General features: G+C 38.4%; 1 protein-coding gene across 1 annotated transcript in view; it reads right to left on the bottom strand.

Annotated features, from left to right (window-relative positions):
* LOC150108079 (dynein axonemal heavy chain 3-like) overlaps positions 1 to 27,152 on the bottom strand; it is a 1,881,116-nt gene that overhangs the window by 636,598 nt on the left and 1,217,366 nt on the right. The window contains exon 53 of the mRNA XM_090415945.1: positions 22,455 to 22,657. Coding sequence (XP_090272071.1) covers positions 22,455 to 22,657 — 203 coding nt within the window. The remainder of the gene's footprint in view (positions 1 to 22,454; positions 22,658 to 27,152) is intronic.

Genomic DNA, 27,152 nt, shown 5'->3' with positions numbered 1-27,152 from the left:
GGCTGCATGTGTTCCGACGAGCTTAGTACTAAGTGGGAGAATTATTGATGCTATTTCAGATGAACATTTTCCATGGAAATATTTGTAGAATACACATAGTGCGGAGACCAACGTCTGTGCAAAAGTGGGGGGGGGGGGAGTGAGTTGGTAAGAGATTGGTCATTAGTAAGTATTCAATGGTTGGGAGAATTTGTGATTTGTATAAGGGTTAACAGCTGTTCAGGGCTGTCTGCTCAAGTAACATCTTGAGCGAAAGAGAAATCCTAGTTTTTTAGAAGCTGAGGACGCAAAGGTTGTAATGTGTTTATGCCAGGAGAGTGATCATCAACAAGCTCAAAGACACTTGTTCCCAATCGTGCATATGTGCTTGACCAGATTTAACATTTGCACAAAGGGAACAAGGACATCAGCTTCGAAGACCACTCGAAGAAAAACTTCAAAATGGTGACAAAAGTTGGATCATCGACCACAGACAAGTTAAATTGGTGAAAAAACCAAGTGATGCCAGTAGCAGCCACCACGGAGACCAGGCACTGCATTGGAAATGGGCAAGACCCTTGCGGTCAAACAGATGACTCACAAAACCTTGCATATTCACTTCACCAACGTGCATGGCCTAAACTCCAACCTTAATAGTGTCCACTACCATCTTCAGTCTACCAAACCCCACCTACTCTTTCTGGCAGAAACTCAAATCTCACCTCCCCCAGAACTATTCATCTCAACCTCTAACTCCTTTTGACCCAAGGGTGGCATCTGTGCATACATCTGCTCCGACATACCTTGCCAGAGAGCACCCAACCTAACCTTCTTTGGATGAAAATATCCCTTCCCAACTCAGTCAAATTCATATGCTGTCTCTATTGCTCCCCTAATGCAACCAATCGCTCTGAGCTCTTTAATTTCATCTCCATAAAAATTGACTTTCTCCAGTCCTGCTTTCCCAACAGCGAAATCATCCTCCTAGGAGATTTTAATGTCCACAACACCAACTGGCTTTCCTCCTCCAGCTGTACAAATCCTGCAGGCAGAGATGCTGAAACATTTGCCATATGACTAATGACCTTACACGACTCATTCAGATGCCAACCAGAATACCTAATAACCCAAACCACTCTCCAAATACCCTAAATCTCTTCCTGACCAATGACCCTTCCAAATACACAGTGAATGTAGAGGGCCCCCTAGACAATTCTGACCACAACTTAGTGCTCATCTCCTCCCCCATGCAACAACGTTTACACAGCCACTCCCATACAAGAGTAGTTTGGCATTATAATAGCGCCAAATGAGACAGCCTCTGCAACTTCTATGCCTCATTCCCATGGTCGGACTAGTGCTTGCAAGCTTCCAACCCACATGCACTGAACTTACAACCAAAGTAATCATCACTGACATGGAAACATACATTCACCACAGTACTCTGACCTGCCATTCCTTAACTAAACCCTGGTTTTCTAAAAGATGCACCAAGGCTGTTCAAACGAAAAACAAAACATACCATAACTGGCTCAAATCAAGAACTCCATCCTCCTTTAGAGCTTATTACCCAAGCCCGAAATAAATGCAAACAAACAATCAATGCTTCCAAAACAGAGTTCAAAACAGCAAAAAGAAGGAAATTAGGAGCCTCTTCAAGCGGCAGCTGAGTCTTTTGATCTCTCGTCAAAGCAATTGGCCATAACTTCTGCCCAACACTATTCCCACCCCATCATACCCAGATGGCTCTAATGCATCATCCACTACATTAAAGACCAATCTCCTGGCCTCACACTTTGCTTCCAATGTATGCATAACTGACAATGCCAAATGTTCCGAATCATTCCAGATGCCCAAAATACAATGCTCAGCCAGAAAGAGATCAGTAAAATACTGTCCAAATTAGACACAAAAAAGTCTCCTGGCCCTGATGGCATCCCTCCAATTGTCCTGAAAGTTTGTGCACCAGATCTGACTCCTGTCCTATGTCACCTATATACACTGTCTTACTTCACTAGTATCTATCCCACAGCCTAGAAACTGGTCTATACTCAACCCATTCCCAAGAAAGGCGACAAGTCATTGCTGTCCAACTGCCACCCCATCTCGCTCACCTCAGTCCTGTCCAAAGTAATGGAAAAAATCATGTTTTGATGATGTTGTTGCTTTCTATGCATGCAGGATATACATATCCTGTTTAAAAATGTGACAGGTGCAGGACAGGAATGTGTATATGTGCATGAAATGTAGGCAGTGGAAGGCACTGGGAGATATTATCTCAATCTCAGAATTTAACACCAGTGGAGACAGTGCTTTGGAAATGGATGAAATTCAGTTTGAGGATACCAGTAGCAAGTTGGAGGGTGGGAGAATATTAAAGGCATATGCATGGATTTAACTTTGAGAAGTGTAGTGGATAGATATCATTTTTATGCACATTCCTTAAGAAAGTTGTGATATGTCATCCATTCCCAAAGCCTTATTAACATCTAACCTAATCAATGCATGATTCTTTCACTTCCAATTTGCCTAATACTTGCCTCCCTTCTATATATTGTACTGCAAAATTTATACCTTTTTTAAATAACGATACCTGTGGTGCGTTCATAATTAGAAGAAACACACGTATAAACCACAGTGAAAATTATTTAATTGTAAATATTTCATCCTAAGTATCTTAGGACATCATCAGTACAGTATTTAAACAAAATTAGGAATAACATACAGTTAGGGCGCATGATTACAATAGAATCTCATGAAAACGTGCATAACGTGTTAAAGTAGTACAAAAAACATTAATTATTTAACACAATTTTGTATGATAATTTCCCATACTTTAGGAATAGTAAGAATAGTAATATCATACAGGTATAAATTTAAAATTTATACCTGTATGATATACACTAATAAAGTGCTGATTCAATAATTCCACTATATCCTTTGCAATTGTTATTCTGCTTCCATGACTATCTGCCATTGTCAACTTGATATAATTCTTTCTCCTGCTTGCCATATAGCAAAAAAATTCCCTTGAGTTAACCTTGGCCTGACCAGTCGATATCCTCTTATCCTGCACCTTTTCTTTCTTTACTCTCTTACCTTCCTAGCCAGCACTTTATACTCTTCATGGATCTGATCACCACCAACTGTCTTATACCTCCTCCATAACATTTTCTTTTACATCATAGCTTGCTTGATTTCACTGTTCATCCATTTCATTCCTACTTTGTTTACTCACTTTACTCTTGGTATGCAATTATACATTGCTTGTGTGAGATACTGCCTTGTAATTTCCATTCACTTTCAACATCTTTTCTACTCTACCCAATGTACTGATGCTAACTGACTATAGAGCTTCCTATAATCACCCACTTTATATTTCCATATATATTCCATTTTTGGCAGTACCTTTTTCTTGTTTAACCACTTCCCCAAACAAGTGGATAAGTATCAACATATTATTAACAACTGCATCTTATGAAGTTATCACAAAATCCAAAACATTAAAGCCTCTAGCTGTTTCAGCCACATGCTGCTTAAGATATTTATCTCTTAGAAATTCAACAAACTCATCCTTCTTGTTCATGTACACTATCTCTTCCTTCCATTTTATATACCTGTAATTAACGTCTCCCATCAGGATCACCTCATTTTACATGCCAACTAATTTTCTGAAACATTTCACAATCAGTAGTCTCTACATTCTCTAGCCTATAACATTATCCTATCAGATATACAAGCCTGTTAATTTCAACTTCACACCACACAGCTTTAAATTCCATGTGTGTGCTATCAACTTCCACAATATGTGGACACAATTTCTCTGCAATCATTAACAGCACTCCCACCTTCTTGATTCATATTCCTATCCTTCTATAAAATCATGTATCCTTTCATTTCTATTCCCAATATCACATTCTCCTTAAACAACCAAGTTTCACTTATTCCAATTATCTTCGGGAATACTGAATCAATCAATGAAACAAACTTAGCTCTCTTGTTTCAAATACTCCATACATTCGTGTACAAGCATAACAATCCCTGTGTTCTTTGAGGCCATTCTACCAGCATTAACATTCTCTATTCTAGCTGCTATACCACACCACTCTCTTCGTTTGACCACTCCCATTTCTCTGATCCTGACTCTGATTTATTATTATTATTATTACTTGCAATTATTATTTGCAATCCTATCTTCTCATCTACACTTTAATGACCCCCCCCCTCTTCCTTCAAATTCTTTTATCCATTGCACTACTGCAAGCTGGTTTCTAAGTCTCTAATAACTGCCTACCTTATAATTCCACATAAACTCTTTCCGTTTTGATACCACATGCTTATTCATCCTCTGAGTCAGGACTACATAGCCATTCTCACTAACAGGGAGCAAGTATGTCATCTCAGTTATAATTGGATACTCTGATGCTATGGCCAAATTGAAAACTCTTTGATCCTTGTGGTCCCTCCACCACATGCTGTCTGAAACATTTGTCCCTCAAGAAATTCAAATATTTAGTTCCCTTATTGCTGGATGCTGTCTTCTTTGCCCACTTTACATTGCTATAGTTGAATTCTCTCATAATGATCGCTTTGCCCTTGTCAAACTAATTTGCCTAAACATGTCCTGCTCATCACCAGTTATATTCCCTGGGCTGTAGCAACATCCCACTAAATATCTAGTCATGTCTAGCCTGGTTCTCCAAAAGATGTGCCAAGGCTGTACTAATGAAAAACCAGGCATACTACAACTGGCTCAAATTAAGAACTCCATCCTCCTTCAGTGCCTATACTGAAGCCCGAAACAGATGCAAAAAAATCATCAATGAGTCCGAAACAGAATTTGAACGGGCAAAAAGCAGGAAACTTGCAGCCTGTCCTAGCGGCAGCCATTCCTTTTGGTCTCTTGCTAAAGCAATCGGTCGCAACTTTTGCCCTACACTACTCCCACCCCTATCATACCCAGATGGTTCAATTGCAACATCACCCACAGAAAAAGCTAATCTCCTGGCTTCACACTTTGCCTGCAATACACACATAACCAACAATGGCAAATGCCTCCCAGTCATTCTGACTGCCAATAAAAATCCCTGTATCCTTTTGCTAGAAAGAGATAAACCTGTTGTCAAAATTAGACACAAAAAAAAGTCCCTGGCCCTGAAGGTGTGTGCAGCAGAACTGACTCCTATCCTATGCCGTCTGTGCACACTATCTTACTCCACTGGTATATATCCCAAAGCCTGGAAATTCCCAAATTGCAATCATCCAACTACCGCCCTATCTCTATCTCACCTCAATCCTATCTAAAGTGATGGAGAAAACCATCAATTCTCAACTACTACTCTACCTTGAAGGTACCCAGCTATTAAGTGACCACCAGTATGGATTCCGCTGATGCCGACCAACAGGTGACCTGCTCTCTCATATATCACCCATCACTGGACATATACCATGGAAAAATTTGGCAAATCCCAAGTAGTTGCACTCGATATCTCTAAAGCTTTTGACTGGGTCTGGCACAAACTTACTAAGCAAACTTCCATCATTTGGACTATCTCAGGACTTCTGCAGATGGATTACCAGCTTACTGTCTGGATGCACACTATGTGTAATGGTAGATGACTCGATATCCTCCCACTATCCAACTAATGCTGGGGTCTCACAAGGTTCAGTTCCCTCACCAACCCTCTTCCTTCTATACATCAATGACCTACTTCAGTTGACCTCTAACCCAATACACAGTTTTGCAGATGACAGCACATTGCACTCCTCCCTTTCATTTGAAAAACCCTACCCCTACACAACTCACTTCAACCCACAGAACATCAACCACAACTTCCCTTAATGCAGATCTCCAAAACATCCTCCGATGGGACTCAGATAACCTCATCAACTTCAATGCTAGTAAAACCCAGTTCTGTCTTATTTCCTACAAAAAAGAACCATTTTCCCCAGTATTATTTTTGATAACACTCAAATCCCCAGACAAGATGAAATTTCTCTTCTCGGAATTACCATGACATCAGGCCTCTCCTGGCATAAACACATCACAACCAGTGCATCCTCAGATTCCAAAAAACTAGGCTTTCTTTAACCTTATACAAATCGCAAATCAGCCCAGCTATCGAATACTGTTCTCACATTTGGAGTGGGGCTCCTAAAAGCTCCCTCAAAATGCTTGACTCAATATAGAGGAGAGCAATTAGACTGATAAATGATCCATTTCTTAACGACTCACTCCCCCACTTTCACATAGACGTTTAGTCTTTGCAATTTGTATATTCTACAAATATTTTCATGGAAAATGCTCATCTGAAACAACATTAATAATCCCCCCCACTCTGTACTAAACACATTGGAACATGTACAGCCACCTCCCAACATCCCTTCACAGTACACCTTGAAACCAACAGAACAAGTTTCTTTTACTCCTCCTTCATCCCTGCTACTGCTGTACTTAGGAACAGTCTTCCCCCTTGAGGTATTTCCCAAGGAATACAATATACAGGCTTTCAAATCGAATGTTAACAAGTTCCTCTTTTCCCAACCCACTACCCATATACAGTACTAAAGTACTATAGGTTGACCAGCCAATGTCTCGTATATGGGCCAAACATTAAAAAAAAATATATATATATATATATATATATATTGTTGAAATTAGGATTTACTCGGGATGTATACATAGTTGTGATGTATAACTAGTTGTGATGTATTAAAGGTTTTTGTTATACTTTCTCGGGTTCTAGTCAGTTAAATTTATTTTTATAAATATATATATATATATATATATACACACACATATGTATTCCTGAGCTTCTACTCGGTTGTAATGGTATACATTTTAAAGAATAAATATTTAATGACTTGAACCGAGATAAAATATGAAGTTTTAATGAAAATGATACAACTAATTTCAGCCTTTTACAGCCTTCTTCAGGTATCCACTAAAGGAAGAACACAGTAATAAAAATTGAAGTTACAAAAAACTGAGAATTACAGGCAAAAAATACAATACATAATTGACACAAAAACGTTGAATTTTTCAAGTTGTTCAATCTAACGCACTATTGCTTGTTGCATGCGAGCTTGCAAGTTCTCGTGAATTGCAAGTTCCCTTGCAAGTATTGAACAACTGCAGCATGGCTATCATGGATGTTGTAACTCAAATTGCTGTTCAAATGTTCAGGATTAAGGAGGATTTCCCTGGACTCCACGATTTTCCTTTCAAACTCATCACTGCAGAACAAAATGTTTATGGATTTATCCCAGCAAACTGAATGACTGTAAATCTTCATGAGGATTGTTTGAGAAAAGAACATGACAGGATAGGGCAGATGCATGTGTTCTTTTATAGGAGATGTCTCTCTTATGCTCTTCTTTACGAAGTTCAACAGATTTGTTAGTCTGTCCAGAATAAGGAATGTTACAATTGCACCACAACTTGTAAGCACCTGGATATTTCAGGTCGTGATGAATAGGCTTCGGATGGCTTATAAGAGAACGGACTTTAGGGAGTGTAGGGAAAAACGTCCTGATGTTGTATTTTGTTGTTCTATTGAGATGCTACCTTTAAAATCAGTAGTTTCCATAGTACACTGCTAGGAGGATCCAGAAGAAATTTCTTAATCGTTTTTTCAGAATATCCATTTTGTTTAAAGATAAGAGAAAGGTGATTAATTTCTTTTTTGAGCTCCTCTGGTTCATTTAAAAGAGAGCGTGCTTTGTGTCCTAAGGTAGAAATAGTTCAAAGCTTTTGTGGTGGAAAGTGATGAGATTGACAATGCAGATATCTGTTGGTATGAGTGGGTTTTCTGTATATAGAGATTTTAAATCTATCAGAGCATTGTGTAAGAAATATATCCAGGAATGGAAGGCAGTTATTTCATTCTAATTCGGCAGTGAATTTTATATTAGAATGCTAGTTGTTAAGATGATGAAGAAAATCCATGAGAGATGTATGTCCGTGACTTCATATGATGAAAATATCGTCAACATAACGTCTCCAAAGTTTCAGCTTATGTGAGAAGGACGATATGGCTTTCGTTTCAAAATCTTCCAGGAAAATGTTTGCTAGAACCGGGGATAAAGGGTTGCCCATTGCTAGGCCTTGGTTTTGTTTGTAAATGGAGTCCCTATATCTGAAGTAGCCAGATTGAATACAATGCTTTAATAAAGCAAATATCTTTTTAGACAATTTGTCCTTTAGTAATGTTAATACCTACTCTATAGGGGCATTAGTAAATAATGAGATAATGTCAAAACTTGCTATGATATCATTTTCGCTGATTGAAATATTTTTGATATGAGAAACGAAGTCTGTGGTGTTTTTGATGAACGATGAAGATTTATTGAAGAAACACTTGAGGTATTCTGCAAGATGTTTCGTAAGCTTATAAGTTGGACCATCAATTCCTTCCACAATTGGGTGAAGAGGAGTGTTTTCCTTGTGTATCTTCGGAACTCTCTCTCACACACACACACACACACACACACACAATGCATGGTATAAGCATGGTATAAGAGAGTGTAGAGAGTGTAAAGAAAGGTGAATATTGTGAAGAAGTTCAAATGTAGTCTTTAACAGACTGTTTGTGTGGTTTTGTAGTTCCCTTGTTGGATCATCCTGAAGAATTGAATATGTAATGTTGTCTTCAAGCAATTGAAGCATATTATTGTGGTAATCTTCAGAATTGAGAATGACTGTGGCATTGCCTTTATCTACAGGTAAAATAATGATGTGTTTGTTCTTTTTAAGAAAAAATTTGTACAAGATGGATGGCTTGCATTTGAATGGGTTTGGTGTGCAAAGACAACAACAACACTTTTTCCAACACTGGAAAAAAGTGTTGCTGAATGAAGTGAAAGTGGATGTGTAAAAATCAGGGAAACTAGAACTATTAAGGAGGGGGGGTAAGTGGATATGCACACATCAGTGAGGCAGTTGAGTGTAAGAATGTATATAATGTGCCTGAGCCAGTACGAAGGACAAGAAATCAGAATGGGATAGTTAGTACATATGAAGGAATGTGGTATTAAACCTGATATCAAAATTGGAGATGTTAATGTCAGCTCTTTGCTTTATGCGGATGATGTTATACTTCTAAATAAATCCGCTACAAGTCTGCAAGATTCTCTGACTAAATTGAATAGCTGTTCTGATACATATGGTATGAAGGTCAGCAATAAAAAGACAAAGACAATGAAAATAGGCAGAATCATTGAAAATGTCAACTGTGTTGTGAATGGAGAAACTGTGGAACAAGTAAAACATTTCAGCTACTTAGGCACAATTTTTACTGAAGATGGTAAACTAAATATAGAAATAGACAACAGAATCAGCAAAGCTGGTATGGTGGGAAGTCAATTGAATAAATTCATATGGAATAAGAAAGAAATTAGTCGGAACACTAAATTAGCTGTATACAAGACTGTGTTCAAACCAATTTTAACTTATGGATCTGAGAGCTGGGTCAGAAGTAAAACACTTGACCAAAGACTAGAGACCGCAGATATGAGAGTCCTGAGAAAGATTAGAGGCATGAACAGATGGCATCAATGGCAATATCATATTAAGAATGAGGATATTAGGAAAGAACTTGACATTGTCAGCATCCAGGAATGCGTTAGCAGAGCTAATCTCAGATGGTATGGTCACTTAAATAGAATGGGAGAGGAAAGATTAGCAAAACAAGTGTGCTCTGCCAGGTTGGCAGGAAAACGACCCAGAGGAAGACCAAGATATAGGTGGATTGATACAGTAAAAAGTGCCTTAGACGATAGAAATATAAGATCTGATAATGTTGGAGTCTTGACAAGTAACAGACTGATTTGGAGGAAAATTGTAGATAGGAAGTTAGTAATGATGTAATTTTTTCATGTAGTACTGTCATATCCTGTACACCCCTTGAGGGTACATGGCAGGAATTTGATGATGATGATGATGATAGTTAGTACAATGCATCAAGATAGGGGTGGGACAAATGGACCTCTGCATTTCACGTATACTAATGCCAGGAGTATTAGGAAAAAGAAGGAAGAATTTTTGGCCTTGGTTGGCTCTTCCTGGTCACAGGTTATTGGCATTAATGAAACATGGTTGACAGAAGATGATATAGTTAGTGTGTTCAGGAGGGACAGAGAGAATAAAATGGGGGGAGGAGTGTTATTGATGATAGCTGATGAACTGCAGCCAAGTAGAATAGAGGTTGTATTGCAGGATAGTGAAAAGAGCTTATTTAAGGCTATTTGGTGTGAGATTGAGACTAGCAGAACAAAACATACAGTTGGGTGCTGCTATAGACCAGGTGATGGAATAGATGGTGGAGATAGTATGCATAAGCAAATAGAGGCGATGAGTGGAAGGAGGGTAATTATTATGGGGGATTTCAAATATGGTAACATTGATTGGAAAGAGGAGAGGACACATGTGAGGAAGAAAATGGATTTTATTCAGTTATTAAGGGATAACTATCTCAGGCAGCATGTAATGGAAAATACTAGGGGTTCAAGAATGCTTGCCCTAGTAATAGTATCTGAGAATTTGACTCTAATGAATATGACCATGTTGCCACCTATTGGTGAGAGTGATCATAAGGTCTTGACCTGGGAGGTGGCTAAATGTGTGAAATTTTCGATTATGACAGGGTACATGTGAAATTACCGTGCTGGCAAGTATGACATGCTTAGGAGATTGCTTGGTTCAGTGCCATGGCATGTAAAACTGCAAGGGGCATTTGCAGAATGTTATGGCTGACTGTATACCTAGAGTCCGAATAATAAATCAAGTAGGGGTTAAATGGATGAATAACACCGTTAAGCTTGAGTTGCAAAAAAAGAAACATCTGTGGAGGGAATTTAAGGAGAAAGTTGACCAGCAGGCACAAAAACGGTATAAAGCGCATGCCAGAAGGGTAATGACTGGGGTAAGAAAAGCAAAAGTGGATTATGAGAGGAAATTAGCAATGCAAGCTAAAGAGAATCCCAAACAGTTCTTTCAATATGCTGCAAGTGAAAGAAAAACTGTACACGGCAGAATGATTTTAAGGAATGCCGATAGTTGGGAGGTCACTGAATCAGTTGATATAGTGGAATTACTGAGTGAGCACTTTGCAAGAGCATATCATCCAGGTGGTGACATTGAAGGAATTAAGGAACCATTAGTTTATACGGGAGTTGTGGTGAATGAAGTGGAGGTGAATAGTCTATTATAGAATCTTAATGAGAATACATCTGTGAGATTGGATGGTATACCAGCATGGATCTTACGTGGTGGCTAAAGAATTGTCAGTACCCTGAACATATTGTTTAATCTGAGTCTCGTGTATGGTTTAGTCCCGAAGGGGGTGGAAAGAGGGGAAAGTAGTTCCACTGCATAAAGGAGATTCCAAGACTGCTGCTGTTAGTTTCCGACTGATCAGCATATCAGGAATCATTGTTAAGGTCTTGGAGAAATTAGTCAACCGAAAAATAGGAGTAGAGTCCAAAAGATGGCCTGTGACTAGTGGTGTGCTGCAGGGCTCTGTTCTTGGACCAATGCTGTTTAATTTGTTCATTAACGATATAGGAAATGATCTGAGAGGAATGGTTCATTTGTTTGCTGATGATGCAAAGTTTGGTACGGCAATAGTGAATGCAGAAGATCTCAAAATTTTGCAGGATGATTTAGATAGATTGGAGGTTTGGGCTAAGGAGAATGGATGTCAATTTGTAAGGTGATGCATTTTGGGGTGAAAAGATTAGCGGCAACATATCACATTGGTGGAACTGTACTCCAGGAGATTGATGAGGCCAGGGCCTTGGGAGTTTTGGTGGATAGGGAGTTGAAGTTTAGGGGACACATTGCAGAAGTGGCTAAATCAGCTCATCAAATCACTTGGATGCTGAAGAATACTTTGACGAGCAGAGACGAGCAAGTTATTGTTCTCTGTATTGAGCCTTGATAAGACCTCCATCTCGACTACTGTGCCCAGATTTGTCCACCTAGGTTACTTCTTGATGGGGAGGAGGTTGAGAGGATCCAGAGGCGAGTGACCAAGATGATAGCAGGTCTATGGAATGAACCTTATGAGAACAGGTTGAAGATTTGTGGGTTGCAGAAATTGGTTGATAGGAGGTAAAGGGGAGATATGATTGAGACATTCAAATTGCTGATGGGTTTCTATAGGATTAATTCAGAAGATATTTTTGAGAACAGGACTGATGGTGGGAGGACTAGGATACATCCATGGAAGCTGGGCAAGAGTGTGGTTAGTAAGGGTGTTAGAGCTAGGTTTTTTACTTGGAGAGTGGTGAATGAGTGGAATAAGCTGCCAGAGTCTGTTGTGGGTGCTATGACAGCGAATGATTTCAAGGCAAAGTATGATAGATACTGTGTGAATGTCGAATAGTTGTGATGGACATTATGTTTAGGGCCTCTCTCAATGAGTCTAAGGACTCCTTGGAGTCACCCATAATAATAATAATAATAATAATTTATATTTTCTATATTTCTTTGTCATCCACTTCCTCATTTATTGGCCTATAACAACATGTCACTAAATATCTCAGCTATTTTCTTCCAACTTCACCCACTATATTAAAATAATATGCAAAGGAATTGTCAGTGCTATGCATGGGCTTTGTGTAATAGTATTCACCTCCTAAGATAAGTCTTGACTACATGGAGGTCCTGTTAATAATATTTCCTAATTTCATGCTTTGTTACTTTCTACTGAGCTTTTTACAATCTTCAGAAGAAGATTGTGAAAAGCTCAGTTCATAATCTTCTTCTCTTTCTTGAAGATCTAGAAGACTAGGTTCAACAAGAGTACAGAAACAAGAACAGTCTCAGAAGATGGAAAGAGGGAGAAAATAATGCCGCTCATAAGGGGGAATCCAAGTCAGTGGTATTAGACTACAGGCAAGTTTGTGATACACAAACTTGCCTATTCAGGGAAACATAGCAAATGCAGTGATGTTATCCCAGAAAATTGCTGTTATAACAAGTGTGTCAATGCAGAGAAACTAGAATTACATGGGTGGGTGGTAACAAGGGTGGCCTCTTGTGGGAATGGGTGGTTTGGGAATGACATTAGGTAACATCAGGTAGCACAGAAGTTGTCGACCAGGAGATGTTTAGGCAGTTGAGCTTGGTAAGTGCAAGAAGAATGATTGTTATTGGAGATTTTAACTACAGCAGTATAAGCTGGGAAGAGGAAAATGCAAGTAGCAAGAAGGGGATAGAATTTCTGGTATTCTTGAGGGACAGATGTTTTTGGCAGCATGTAATAGAAGTTCAATAGTTTTGGATTTGGTTATAGCATCAGAAGAGCTGATAATAAGTGAGATGACATCTCTCTCCTGCCAGTTGGAGAGAGAGACCATGTGGTTTTGACTTAGAAGATGAACAGACATGCAGGTCTATCAAAGAAAAGGGAACGTATGTGGAAATATAAGGCGGGTGATTATAATGGTTTTAGGTATCAACTAGGGGTAGTTCCATAGAAAGCAGAATTGAAAGGCCAGGATATCATTAGTGTTTGGGAAATTGTGAAAGAATATTTGTTACATTAATAGTAAGCTGTATTCAATGAGTGAAGAAGCAGACACAATTTGGTGTAAAGTGGATGACAAACAATATCAAAAAGGAACTGCAGCTAAAAAAGAGATTATGAAAGAGATATAACGAGAGGGGTGGAGAGTAGATACATGAAGAATATAAGACTCAGGCCAGGAGAGTGACTAGTACGGTGAGGAAGGCAGAACTGGAATATGAGAAGAGATTGGCACTAAGATCCAAAGAAAATCCTGGGGAATTTTTTAGCTATGTGGCCAGCAGGCAGAGAAACGATTGTGGAAGAATGACATTGCAGGATAAAAATGGGAATAGAGTGATTGATGCAGAGGACATAGTGGAGTTGTTCAATGAACACTTTATTGGAGTATTTCATCCTGGAAGAGGTTTTAATACTAGAGGGATAGGACAGGTTGGTTCAGGGTTTAGAGGTGCAAGAGGAGAGTGTGTTCCAAATAGTGAGTACTCTGGATACCAGTAAAGCTGTTGGACTGGATGATATTTCACCATGGGTTTTGAGAGAATGAGCTAAAGAACCGACAGCTCCGTTGACCTGGCTTTTCAATAAAAGTCTGGCTGTGGGAAAGGTACCGAGGGAATGGAAGGAAGGTAAGATAGTGCTGCTGCATAAGGGCGGTAAAAGACTGGAAGTGTCTAATGATAGGTTTGTTTGTGTGTCATCAGTATTTGTTAGGATCTTGGAGAAATTAGTGAGAGACTACATACACTGTTGGGCAGATGAGGTTAATGTTATCTGTGAGAATCAACATGGATTTGTTAAGGTGCGCTCTTGCTTTAGTAATATGATTGCCTTTTATTATAAAGTGACAAGAGCAGTCGATGAGGGAAAGGCATATACTGCCATTTTTTTTTTTTGGATTTTGCAAAGGCATTTGACAGGACACCACATGATAAGCTGATATTTAAGTTGCAGCACATGGGTTTAAATGTTGGGTTAGTTAAATTGATTCATGATTGGCTGACTGATAGGTATCAGAGAGCTGTGTATTGTGGGGCAATATCAAGTAAGCAGAAGGTTACAAGTGGGGTTCCACAGGGCTCAATACTGGGACCTGTATTGTTCAACCTTTATATCAATGATATTGTCAATGGATTGCAAGGAGACATTCAGTTGTTTGCGGATGATGTGAAGCTGGGAAGGGTTATCAGTAATAATGCTAGACAGATGGGAAAATGAATGAGGGTTTCAGTTCAATGCAGCAAAATGTAAAGTCTTGAGGTTTGGGATCCATCGCTGGGAGGATGCATACTCGATTAGAGGAGCTTTACTAGAGAAGGTAGGGGAGACAAGAGATCTGGGAGTGATAATTGATAGAAAACTGAAATTCAGGGAGCATATTGAAAAGGTGGTGAGGGTAACTCAGAGGACTGTTGCAATACTGAGAAGGACGCTGACCTGCAGAGATAAAAGAGTTATCATTCCGTTGTATAAGACCCTGATCAGACCACACTTAGACGATTGTTCTCAGATTTGGGCCCCAGGATTTGAAGGAGATATATTGACTGTGGATACAGAGGCAGATAAGAAAGATCATTTCAGGACTATTCAATATAAGTTATGAGGATCGACTGAGGGAATGTGGACTGCAGAGTTCGGTGAATAGAAGAAGGAGAGGTGATATGATCGAGACTTTTAAACTGTTGGGAGGCAGCTACAGGGTAGACATTGGAGAGTTCTTTCACTTGGTATAACGGCAGGAAGGAGCGATGACAAGGGGCCATCCATGGAAGTTATGAAAGAAGGCTGTGCGCAAGAGGGTGAGGAGTGGTTTCTTGCATGGAGGGTTGTGGAACCTTAGAATGCAATGCCTGAGAGAGTGGTTGAAGCAGGAACGGTCAATGGGTTCAAGGAGTGGTATGATAAACTTTGTGTTTCCTAAAAACGACCTCCCACGATTTGTCTTTTGACTCCATGGAGGCCTGGATAATAATAACAATAATAATAACAAGAAGAAAATGAACATGACAAGTAAGTAAAGAAGGATAGTGATAGTTTCAGTGTATAAGGCACTAATCAGTACACATCAGGATGTCATACACAGATCTGGTCAACTGGATATTTATGATATAAGGAAATATTAGACAAGAATAGAATAGTGAGTGACTAAGACAGCTTCAGGACAATTAAGTTAGTTGTTTATAACAGTAATTTTTATGGAAATTACAACAGACTAAATATTAATTGCAATAAATTTAATTATTTCTGATATTTCGGCAAAGTAAAATTGCCACCAGAGAATATGCTACAAACTGATCTATGCATACACATGCTATTGTTGTCGAGTCCATTGAAGAGCTTCTAGATATGATGGCGGAACTGTAGAACTGCATATAAGCATACACATATTGGGTAAGTAAGGCTTTAGCATAGAAACCAAAGGTGAGCCAAGAGTGCAAAATAAAGTCCTAAAATAGTGTTCCCTAGTGGACTAGAATGGGTGTTCTTGTAGCTTCATTTGGATGCATAAAAATCCCTCAAATTTGGGAAGCATCTATCCTCAGAACTTCAGGGATTTTTATGCAACCAAATGTGCTGATGTTTAAGTAATTTATATCTAAGGTGGAGTAAGATGACATTTTTCCAGCATATCGTGTGATGGTTGTCCAAGACGTGGTCAACAAGTCCTGGGGTAGTTGTAGTAATGGAACTGGATGTAGTCCTTGTGCTCAGTGATTCTGATGATGGTTGTTTCAGGTCTACAGGCTGTGGCTAGTCTTTGGTGGACCAGATAAGAGATGCAAATATTTTATATTCTTTTTAAAGATTTTTTTTGCTACTTTTTCAGATGTACCTGGGTACATGGGATGGTGATAGATTTGGTGTGGTCTCTATTCTGAAAAAGGGGATTGGCAGTGTGGTTTGGGGGTTTAAATAGTTTTGGATTGGTGGGGACTGCAGCCATTGGCTAAAAAGATATGAATGTGGTCATGTTCATTGATTAGGGCACTGTTATTAATGTCATCCTGTTATACAGGATTTTATAATCCCATACCAAAGGGTACTTTTGATGAATGCATCTACCTGTGTGTGTGTACATATCTAGAAAGAGGAGACTGTTGTTTTGTTTTTCTAGAATGAACTGGATACTAGGATGTTGGTTGTTCAGAAGTGTTAAGAGCATCTACTGGGGGGTACCCCAAAATAACTGGAATTATTTAAAAAAAAAAAAAAGATTAAAGTTTATAATACCATATTCTAGTCTCCTTCAAAGATCTTGCCATGTGAGTCAATGCACTTTTCAACACATTTTTTCCACTGCTGAAAACAGTTCTGGAACTGTTCAACTAGATTACTGTTTTCATGGCCTCAGTGACTTTACTTTCACTTGGTCAACATCAACAAATCGTTGCTCTTTCATGGTTTTCTTTATTCATGGGAATAAAAAAAAGTCACATGGGCAAGTAGGGAGGGAGGGAAATAATAGCCATGTTGTTTTTTCAAGAACTGTTGGACAAACAAGGCAGTGTGAGCTGGGACATTGTCATGGTGCAGCAACCAATCTCTGCTACTCCACATTTCTGGTGGTTTTCATCACACTATCATGCAATGTTTTCAAAACATCGAGATAAAAATGTTGGTTCACTGTCTGTCCAGGAGGAACAAATTCTTTGTGTACAATTCCATTCACATAAAAAAAAAAAACAAATCAACATTGTCTTGACTTCTGATCGAACTTTACATGCCTTCTTGGGTCTCGGTGAATTTTCATGTTCCCATTAGCTTGATGCTTGTTTTGTTTCTGGATCACAACCATACCACCAAGACTCATCTCTGGTCACAACTTCTGAAAGAAAGTTCTTGTCATTAAGAATGTGCTCCCTCAAATCGCAGCATACCTCTGTGAGCAAACGAGGCACAAATTTAGCAGGCACACATATCATTTTCAAATCTTCTGTTAAAATTTGTTGGCATGAACTCCATGACAAGTTTTTCTCTTCAGAAACTTGCTCAATGGTCTTTCAATGATCTTCATTGATTGCCTGGCAAACCTTTTTGATGTTTTCATCATTTCTTCTTGTCAAAGGTCAGTCAGATTATAGTAGGTCTTCAAATGACATGTACCCTGTTTTGAAATGAGAAAAAACCACTCATAGACCTGCATTTTACCTAAATCATCATCCATAAATGTTTGCCAAAGCATAACAATAATTTTAGCTGCAGTTTTACACAAAAGAAAAACAAAATTTCATGCGACTCTCTGTTCCTTTTGGTCAGCCATCACAAAATTACCAAACTTGCTTGTAAGCACTTACAAAAAAGCAGCTAGAACAACGAACTAGTTCACATAGGATGACACTACTTTCCATACTGGTGCAGAAAACTGCACATTCATGATACCTAGCAGCATCATCCAAAAATAACCAGATTCCAGTTATTTTTGGGTACTCCCTTGTATGAATTGTAGTCAAATGGAGAGCACATTATCTACATAGCATAACCAAACAGCATGTCTGTGTGGATCTTTGAATAGGTTTTCAATTCAAAAGTTTCCATGAATTATTTATCCTTGGAAGGTGGGGGGGAAGCTGAGAGACCACAATATCTCCTTCTATTCGTTTATACAATTTTTCTTGCCAAATGAAATCCATGCACTAGATGAGAAGTGTGGGGTGCTTAAGAGCTAAAGCTGTATAAATGAGAAGAGACCTCCACATCGCCATTAAAGGAATACAGAGAACCGACCAGGGCTTCTGACCTAATCTCCAATTCTCACCTTCTCGTGGTGCACCCTGTTGGGTATTTACTTGGATACTGATTGAACGAGGATGGGCTGGCAATCTGGGATTTCCCCAACCAAATTGTAATTCTTATTGGCTGTTCCTGTTCGCCCAGGGAACCAGGGCGAACAGCGAAAAGTCAGCTACTGGAACAAATCTGAAAACGCACCCCAACTCAACATCACCAGAGTTAAAGATCGGTACTATCAACATAAGAAGTCTGAATGGCAAAGAAATGGAGCTAGCTGCTGACAAATTAGATAAGTACCAGTTCAACGTAATAGGGATGACTGAAACAAAAAGGACAAAAAATGGAGAGATCTTTCTGAGCAATAAATACAAAATGTTATATTCAGGCAAAATAACAATCAAGGAAAAGAAGAAGTTGTAGCCATTATATTCAACACTAAATACGAGACTAATCTTCTTGAATGGCAAGCGGTCTCAAGTAGAGTGATGTGGGCAAATATCAGAATGGGGAACTGGACAATGAGACTTATTTGTGCCTATGCTCCCACAGAAGGTTCTACTAAGGTAGAAGTGGAGGAATTTTTTAATGTTTTAGAGAAAGCATCTGACACAATGAAAAAGGAAACATTAATCCTTGTTGGGGATCTAAATAGCAGAGAAGGAAATGATTGTCAGATATACAAAAATATATTGGGAAAATTTGGAGAAAAGAGGAAAGCTAATAATAATGGCAAATATTTGTTGGATTTCTCCTCAGGACATGGACTGGTTATTACTAACACCATGTTCCAATATAAAAATGTGCACAAATTCATATGGAGAGAAGAGGCAAGAAATAAGAAAAGTCTCATTAACTATGTTATTGTTGGTAGTGATGTTTTCTCCCTTGTGCAGGACACCAGAAGTGTGCAGAGGATTTGAAATTGGAAGTGATCACTATTTAGTCTTGAGCAGGATAAAATTGAATTTAATATTGAAAAGAATAACATGTAAGAAAGTTTTAAAGCGAATAAAAGTTGAGCAGCTCTCAGATGTGAACTGCAGTCTAAAATACACAAAGATTATTGAAGAAAATATGAAAGAGTTTGCGAACGGGAACCAAACTTGAGAGAGATTCAGTGGCAAGCCTTGAAGAAAACCTTGATTGATTCGGCCAGAGAGGCATGTGGTGAGGTTGTCTGCAAGGATAGAAAAATCTGAACTCCATTGTGGACACAAGAAGTTAAAGAGGCAGTGAAGGAAAAGAAGAAAGCATATCAAAAGTTACTGGCAAATAAGTCAGCTTGTGCTCTTAGAGAATAGAGAGACAAATGTAAGAAAGCTAAACACTGTGTAAAACTAGTTAAACAAAAGTCATGGGAGGACTTTGGCAAGAACATAGAAAATAAATATCAAGAAGGTGGCAAAATATTTTGGAGGTTATTGAAGAAGCTTAGGAATGGAGGAAAGAGTGCTGTAAAAGGAGTTAGAGATGATAAAGATGACATTAAAACAGGAGAAAAACGTATCCTTGAAGTATGGAGTAATTACTTCGAGCAATTGCTAAATGAAACAAGCAGTGATAGCACAGTAGAAAAAAAACACTGAACAGGCAAATGGTCAGGAATACATATCCATACTTGAAGTAGAAAAAGCCATCAAAGGCTTAAAATGTGGAAAGGCAGCAGGAGTAGATGATATTTGACCAGAAATGCTGAAGTATGATGATATAAATACAGTGGCTGCACCACACAGTTCAGAAGGCCTGGACAGAGGGACAAATTCCCGATGACTGGTGTAGAGCTCTCATAGTACCTATATATTAAAAAGAGAAACAAAACTGAATATGAGAATTATAGAGGTATTTCCCTACTGAGTGTTCCTGGTAAGATATATGCAAGTATACTTGAGAAACGATTGAGAAGAATTGTAGAAGAAAAGCTTGGTGAAGAACAAGCTGGATTCTGGCCAAATAGAGGTTATCAGGATCAGATCTTCACTTTACGACAAATAGTGGAGAAATCATTGGAATATAACAAAGATCTCTATTTGTGTTTTGTAGATCTGGAAAAGGCATATGACATGGTGCCAAGAGAGAAGCTATTCAATAAGCTACAGTTATATGGTGTCAATGGGGCATTATATCAAGCAATACTTAGTCTTTATTTGAGTTGTAAGTCAGCAGTTAGAATTGATGGAAGTCAATTGATTTAACATTAAACAGGAAGATGGTTTAATGTTAAATCTGGTGTGAGACAAGGATGTACATTTTCCCCTCTGTTATTCATTATCTATATGGATCACATTATTAAGGAAAGTGGTATTAAACATGATATCAAAATTGTAGATGTTAATGTCAGCTCTTTGCCTTATGCAGACGATGCTTTACTTATCAATAAATCCGCTACGAGTCTGCAAGATGCTTTGACTAAATTGAATAACTGTTGTAATAGATATGGTATGAAGGTCAGCAATAAGAAGACAAAGACAATGAAAATAGGCAGAATCGTTGAAAATGTCAACTGCATTGTGAACGGAGAACCTGTGAAAACAAGTAAAACATTTCACCTACTTAGGCACAATTTTTAGTGAAGATGGTAAATTAAATATAGAAATAGACAACAGAATCAATAAATTTGGTATAGTAGGAAGCCAATTGAATAAATTCATATGGAATAAGAGAGAAATTAGTCGAAACACTAAATTAGCTGTATACAAGACAATGTTCAAACCAGTTTTAACTTATGGATCTGAGAGCTGGATCAGAAGTAAAACACTTCACCAAAGACTAGAGACCGCAGATATGATACTCCTGAGAAGGATTAGAGACATGAACAGATGGCATCAATAGATTTATATCATATTAAAAATGAGGATATTAGGAAAGAACTAGACATTGTCAGCATCCAGAAATGCATTAGCAGAGCTAATCTCAGGTGGTATGGTCATTTAAACAGAATTGGCAAGGAAAGATTGGCAAAACAAGTGTTCTCTGCCAGGTTGACAAGAAAACGACCCAGAGGAAGACCAAGATATAGGTTGTTTGATAGGCTACAAAGTGCCTTAGACGACAGAAATATAAGTTCTGATAATATTGGAGTCTTGACAAGTAACAGACTGATCTGGAGGAAAATTGTAGATAAAAAGTTAGTAATGATGTAAATTTTTCATGTAGTACTATCATATCCTATACACCCCTTGAGGGTACATGCCAGGAATTTGATGATGATGATCTTCATTGATTGCCTGGCAAGCCTTTTCAATGTTTTCATCATTTCTTCTTGTCGAAGGTCAGTCAGATCACAGTTGGTCTTCAAATGACATGTACCCAGTTTTGAAATGGGAAAACCACTCATAGACCTGCAGTTTACCTAAAGTATCATCCATAAATGTTTGTCAAAGCATAACAATAATTTTAGCTGCAGTTTTACACAAAAGAAAAACAAAATTTCATGCGACTCTCTGTTCCTTTTGGTCAGCCATCACCAAATTACCAAACTTGCTTGTAAGCACTTACAAAAAAGCAGCTAGAACAATGAACTAGCTCACACAGGATGACACTACTTTCCATACTGGTGCAGAAAACTGCACATTCATGATACCTAGCAGCATCAACCAAAAATAACCAGATTCCAGTTATTTTGGGGTACTCTCTTGTATGCATTGTGGCCAAATGGAGAGCACATTATCTACATAGCATAACCAAACAGCATGTCTGTGTGAATCTTTGAATAGGTTTTCAATTCAAAAGTTTCCATGAATTATTTATCCTTAAGAGGTGGGGAGGAAGCTGAGAGACCAGAATATCTCCTTCTATTCATTTATAGAATTTTTTTTGCCAAATGAAATCCATGCACTGGATGAGAAGTGTGCTGCTATGCAGAACTCTGGATGATCCTCTCAAACATCTCCAATGCTTCAGCACCAAATAGTGTTACAAACTAAAGAGTCAGAGCATTTATAAATTTGCTAATCTATTAAAATTTTTCAATAAGCTTCATGTGTGACATTGGGAATCTCCCACAATGAGTCTGATAATAATAATAATAATCTGATATTGATATTATACAGACTTGGTGATAATAATATATCACTCAGAGTCTAAGAATGATACATTTATACTAATTTGGAAAATGTGCATAAAATCCATTTCACTAAATGAGGGATTGTGGTTGGAAACAAACTGAAAGCATATTTTGAAACAAATATTTTTGTCACGACATGATTTATTTACCTCTAGTCCACCTTGTTTAAATGTCTGTTTAGTTAGAACAGGTTCTAACACTGGATCAAGTTCTTCACCAACATTTTCTAGTAATATTGGCCGGCCATTAGAAATAGCAGTTTCTAAGCTTCGCACATAATTTGAATCTGACAATTTTATCACTAAAAGATTGTTTTTTTTCTCCATATTTTTAATCCATCTGTTTGCTTGGCCTGTAATGAAATTTATTGTAAAATTTAACATTATGTGGTCAATTATTACAAAAAAGGTTAGAAATGTTATTATTATCTATTAAAAATATTCATATTAAAATTCAGAGGTGTAGCACAAATATAATCATGGATGACTAGTTGATTAAAAGACAAAGAGTATCATTTCATAATTTTAACAATGAATAAAATATTATTATCTGAGCATAATCATAAAATCCTCAGACTTACTCTTGAGATGGGAGCACTCTAACCATTATCATGCTCATTAAATTCATTTATTGAAAATGCATTCACGATTACAACAGCAATGCATCCCACTCAATCTTCATTATCCAAAAACAAAATCTAGTTCTCACAGCCTAGGAATAACACTTTTACTTGACTTTCACGGGGTAATTTCTTGTTCTCAGTTCTCTTTTCATGTATTGAAATAATTATTCTGAATCTATTCTATAAAATTTCTTGATTTGCCTACATGTTTCTATCTCTTCTTAATCAGCATCATCAACCAAACTTTTTAACCCACATATCTTCAATCTATCCTTACATCATCAAGATCACCCATCTATGGTCTCCATCTGCTCCTCAAGTTAATCTCATCAACAAGAAAACAGGCAACCAAATTTGATCACATTAATCAGAGTAGAATAGCAGCAAAACCTTATAAAGAGGGTCAATAACTACTTATCTCTATTATAAGTGTATTTTTTTAAAATCCAAGCAACCTTTGTCCCATTTTGTTGATCCTGCTGGCCTGGCTAGCTGAGTGATTAGTGTATCCGCTTTCCAGCCAAAAAGGCTGCAGGTTCGAATCACGCCATTGACATGGATGTTTCTGATTGTCTGTGGAAATACTAGTGGTGGTGGGCGGTGGATGCTGTTGGTGTAGTTCTGGTTGGTGGAGACAGAGAGTTGTAGAGTAGGTGCCCTCCCTTGATCAGTCTTTGGATTCCCTCAAGGTGTCATGTAATAATAATAATGTCTCCTGAAATACAGCCCCTGTGCACCATCATATTCAAACTAACTGATCAGTTTTCTTGTATAGCAATCCCATCAAAGAAACACACAGCTTGTAACCAGGACAAAGTGTAAAACCATATATTTTGCCAAACTGAACCATAAACATTATTCTTTGCTCACAATAGCAGTCACTCAAATCACCCTACAGGATTTGTACACCAATATATTAAAATTACATTGTACACCAATGTAATAAAACAAATATAATAAGGATATAAGGATTTTATGTTATAAAAAAAATTGGAGTGGAGAGGAGAAGAGAATCGACTGTGAGATGCGGTGATTAATTATTATTTCTTTGGTGTGCAGGTTTCTAGGGATCAGGAATCAATCGACCGTGAGATGTGGTGATTGACTCATTCAATCCAATACCCTTCGAGGGTAATGGATGGTAATGCTTATTATTTGAGCGTCGCCGTAGCATGTGGCGGTAAATTTGAGCTGTGTAGAAGAAAGTGATTTTTAATTGGTGAATAGTCATTTTTTTCCCCCCGTTTTTCTATGTTTTTGAGTGCTAAATCGTTTCTCTGAATAAGAGTGTACTTCAGTGGTTGTTTTTTGGAAGTTGGTTGCTGTCGCGATATAATATATTTTGGTTACCTTCGGAATCGAATGCATAACGGTGGAAGACAAAACGAAGCTAAGTTTTCATTACTGTATTTAGTTATATTTCATTTTATTTAGTGTACTTAAACGTTTTGTTTTGTTTGTAATTCTTTGTACTTTTTTTCTATTTATTTAATGGAATTTATTAATTGAATAATTAACGATTACGCTACTCGGCAGTAAGGAATGATGACGGATTCAGCAGCAGTCGCAAGTGGCGTATCGCCAAGTCCTCCGCCATTTAAGAACTCAATTATTTTTCTCTGAATAAGAGTGTACTTCAGTGGTTGTTTTTTGGAAGTCGGTTGCTGTCGCGATATAATATATTTTGGTTACCTTCGGAATCGAATGCATAACGGTGGAAGACAAAACGAAGCTAAGTTTTCATTACTGTATTTACTTATATTTCATTTTATTTAGTGTACTTAAATGTTTTGTTTTGTTTGTAATTCTTTGTACTTTTTTTCTATTTATTTAATGGAATTTATTAATTGAATAATTAACGATTACGCTACTCGGCAGTAAGGAATGATGACGGATTCAGCAGCAGTCGCAAGTGGCGTATCGCCAAGTCCTCCGCCATTTAAGAACTCAATTATTAGCAATATCATAAGGGTCTTTGTGGCATGCAGTACTTGCGGCATGTATGCGTCTCGGGAATTAGATATGTGGCTTATGAAATAGAGCGGAGAGCGTATATGCGCAAAATGGAGGAAATAAGTGCATTAGAAATATCGATATCCGACTTTGTTGCTCCAGGAACGGGGAATGAATGTAGGAAGACAAGTAGTGTGATAGGAGAGAATGATAAAAAGATATATATGAATGAGAAAATAATAGTTGATAGTGTGGAAGGTGTGAGTGACTGTGAAAGTTTAGGAGATGGTTTTGTTTGGGAGAGTGAATTTAGATTAAGAGTGACTGACCTGCAGAAGGAGATAGATGAGTTGAAAGACGAGGTGGAATGTCTTGTGAATGAGAACAGAAGTATAAAAGATAAGATTAGGAGAATGGAAGAGATAAATGCAAGGAGAATCAGAGTAGGAGAGAGAGAGAATTTAGGGAGTATGAGTGAGAGGTACGGGGGTGCTAGAAGAGGAGAGAATGGAAACAGTAGAAGAGAGGGAATGAGAGAGAGGTATGGGAATGCTAGCAGACGAGAGGATGGAAACAGTAGGAGAGACGGAATGAGAGAGAGATATTGAAGTGCTAGAAGAGGAAAGAATGGAAACGCTAGGAGAGATGGAATGAGAAGAAGTATGGGAATGCTAGAAGATGAGAGGATGGAAACAGTAGGAGAGACAGAATGAGAGAGGGATATGGAAGTGCTAGAAGTGGAGAAAATGGAAACAGTAGGAGAGAGGGAATGAGAGAGATGTATGGGAGTGCTAGAAGAGGAGAGAATGGAAACAGTAGGAGAGAGAGGTATGGGAATGCTAGAAGAGAGAATAGCAGTAGAGGAGAGGGAATGAGAGAGACCTATGGCAATGAAAGAAGAGGAGAGAATAGAAACAATAGGAGAGAGGGAATGGTAAGAGGTATAATGTATGGTGACTCAACGATCCGTGGTGTTCAAAATAGGATGTGTGAGGAGTGTTTGCCAGGAGGAACAATAGAAAGGGTGGCTATGGCAATTAAGAGAGGTGAAAGGTTGGATGAGACGATTGGGATGGCAGGAACGAATGACTTGAGTGGTAATGTAAGTCGGGCAGCGAGAGATATGAGGTTTTTGCTTGAGACTGTACAGAAGAATACAGAGAGAGGAAAAATAGTGTGTGTGTTGCCTAGGTATGATAATGATGAGCTGAGCAGAAGAGCGGTGATATTGAATGGCATAATAGCAAGAATGTGTGACAAGAGAGGACTGGTATATGTGGATGCTTGGAGTGCGTTTGAGGAAAGAGAGGAATTGTATGTGAGAGACCGTTTACATTTGAATAAGGAAGGACGTAGGCATCTGGAGATATTGCTGTTCTGAAAGAGTCAGTGTGTCCCAGGGAGGATGATAGTAGGGGTGGTCTCTTGTGGGAATGGAAACTTGGGAGAAGGGAGACGATGTCAGGTAACGCTGAGCCCAGTGGAGTCTAGAAAGGATAATGCTGGATATAGAAACAATGGCATTTATATGCTTTATACTAATACCACGAGTATCCGGAATAAGGAAGAGGAATTGGTGGCGCAGATAGCATCAGCCTGGCCAAAAATTATTGGGATCACTGAGATGTGGTTGACAGAAGGGGATATAATAACAGGAATAGAAGTCGCTGGGTAGCATTTTTCGTCAGGATAGGAGGGGAAAGCGTGGTGGTGGGGTACTGCTTATGATAAGTGATGACCTATGTCCTCTAAGAGTGGAGGCTTTGGAAGGAAGTGAGACAAATGATTTTGAGAGCATATGGTGTGAGGTAGAGGTAGGCTAGACAGGATATTGAGTGGGACGTTACTATAGACCAAGGAGCACGGAGGATGGGGACCAGGAGATGTTTAGACAGTTCAGTTTGGCAAGTGCAAGAAGAATGATTGTTATGGGAGATTTTAACTACAGTAGTATAAATTGGAGAGAGGAAGATGCATGTAGCAATAGGGGAATGGAATTTCTAGAATTCTTGAGGGACAAATGTCTTAGGCAACATGTAACAGAGGGAACAAGAGGTTCAAGAGTTTTAGATTTGGTTATAGCATCAGAAGAGTTGATAATAACTGAGATGACATCTCTCCCACCAGTTGGAGAGAGTGACCATATGGCTTTGACTTGGAAAATGAATAAACATGCAGGAGTATCAAAGAGACAGGAACTTATGTGGAATTATAATGCAGGTGATTATAATAGTCTTAGACGTCAACTTCGGGAAGTTTCATGGAGGGAGGA

The sequence above is a fragment of the Typopeltis vanoorti genome, chromosome 3 (assembly GCF_054136105.1).
Source record: "Typopeltis vanoorti isolate ZY-2024b chromosome 3, IOZ_Tvanoo_1.0, whole genome shotgun sequence".
NCBI classification, from domain to species: domain Eukaryota; kingdom Metazoa; phylum Arthropoda; class Arachnida; order Uropygi; family Thelyphonidae; genus Typopeltis; species Typopeltis vanoorti.
This window is presented reverse-complemented; position numbering and strand designations above follow the sequence as displayed.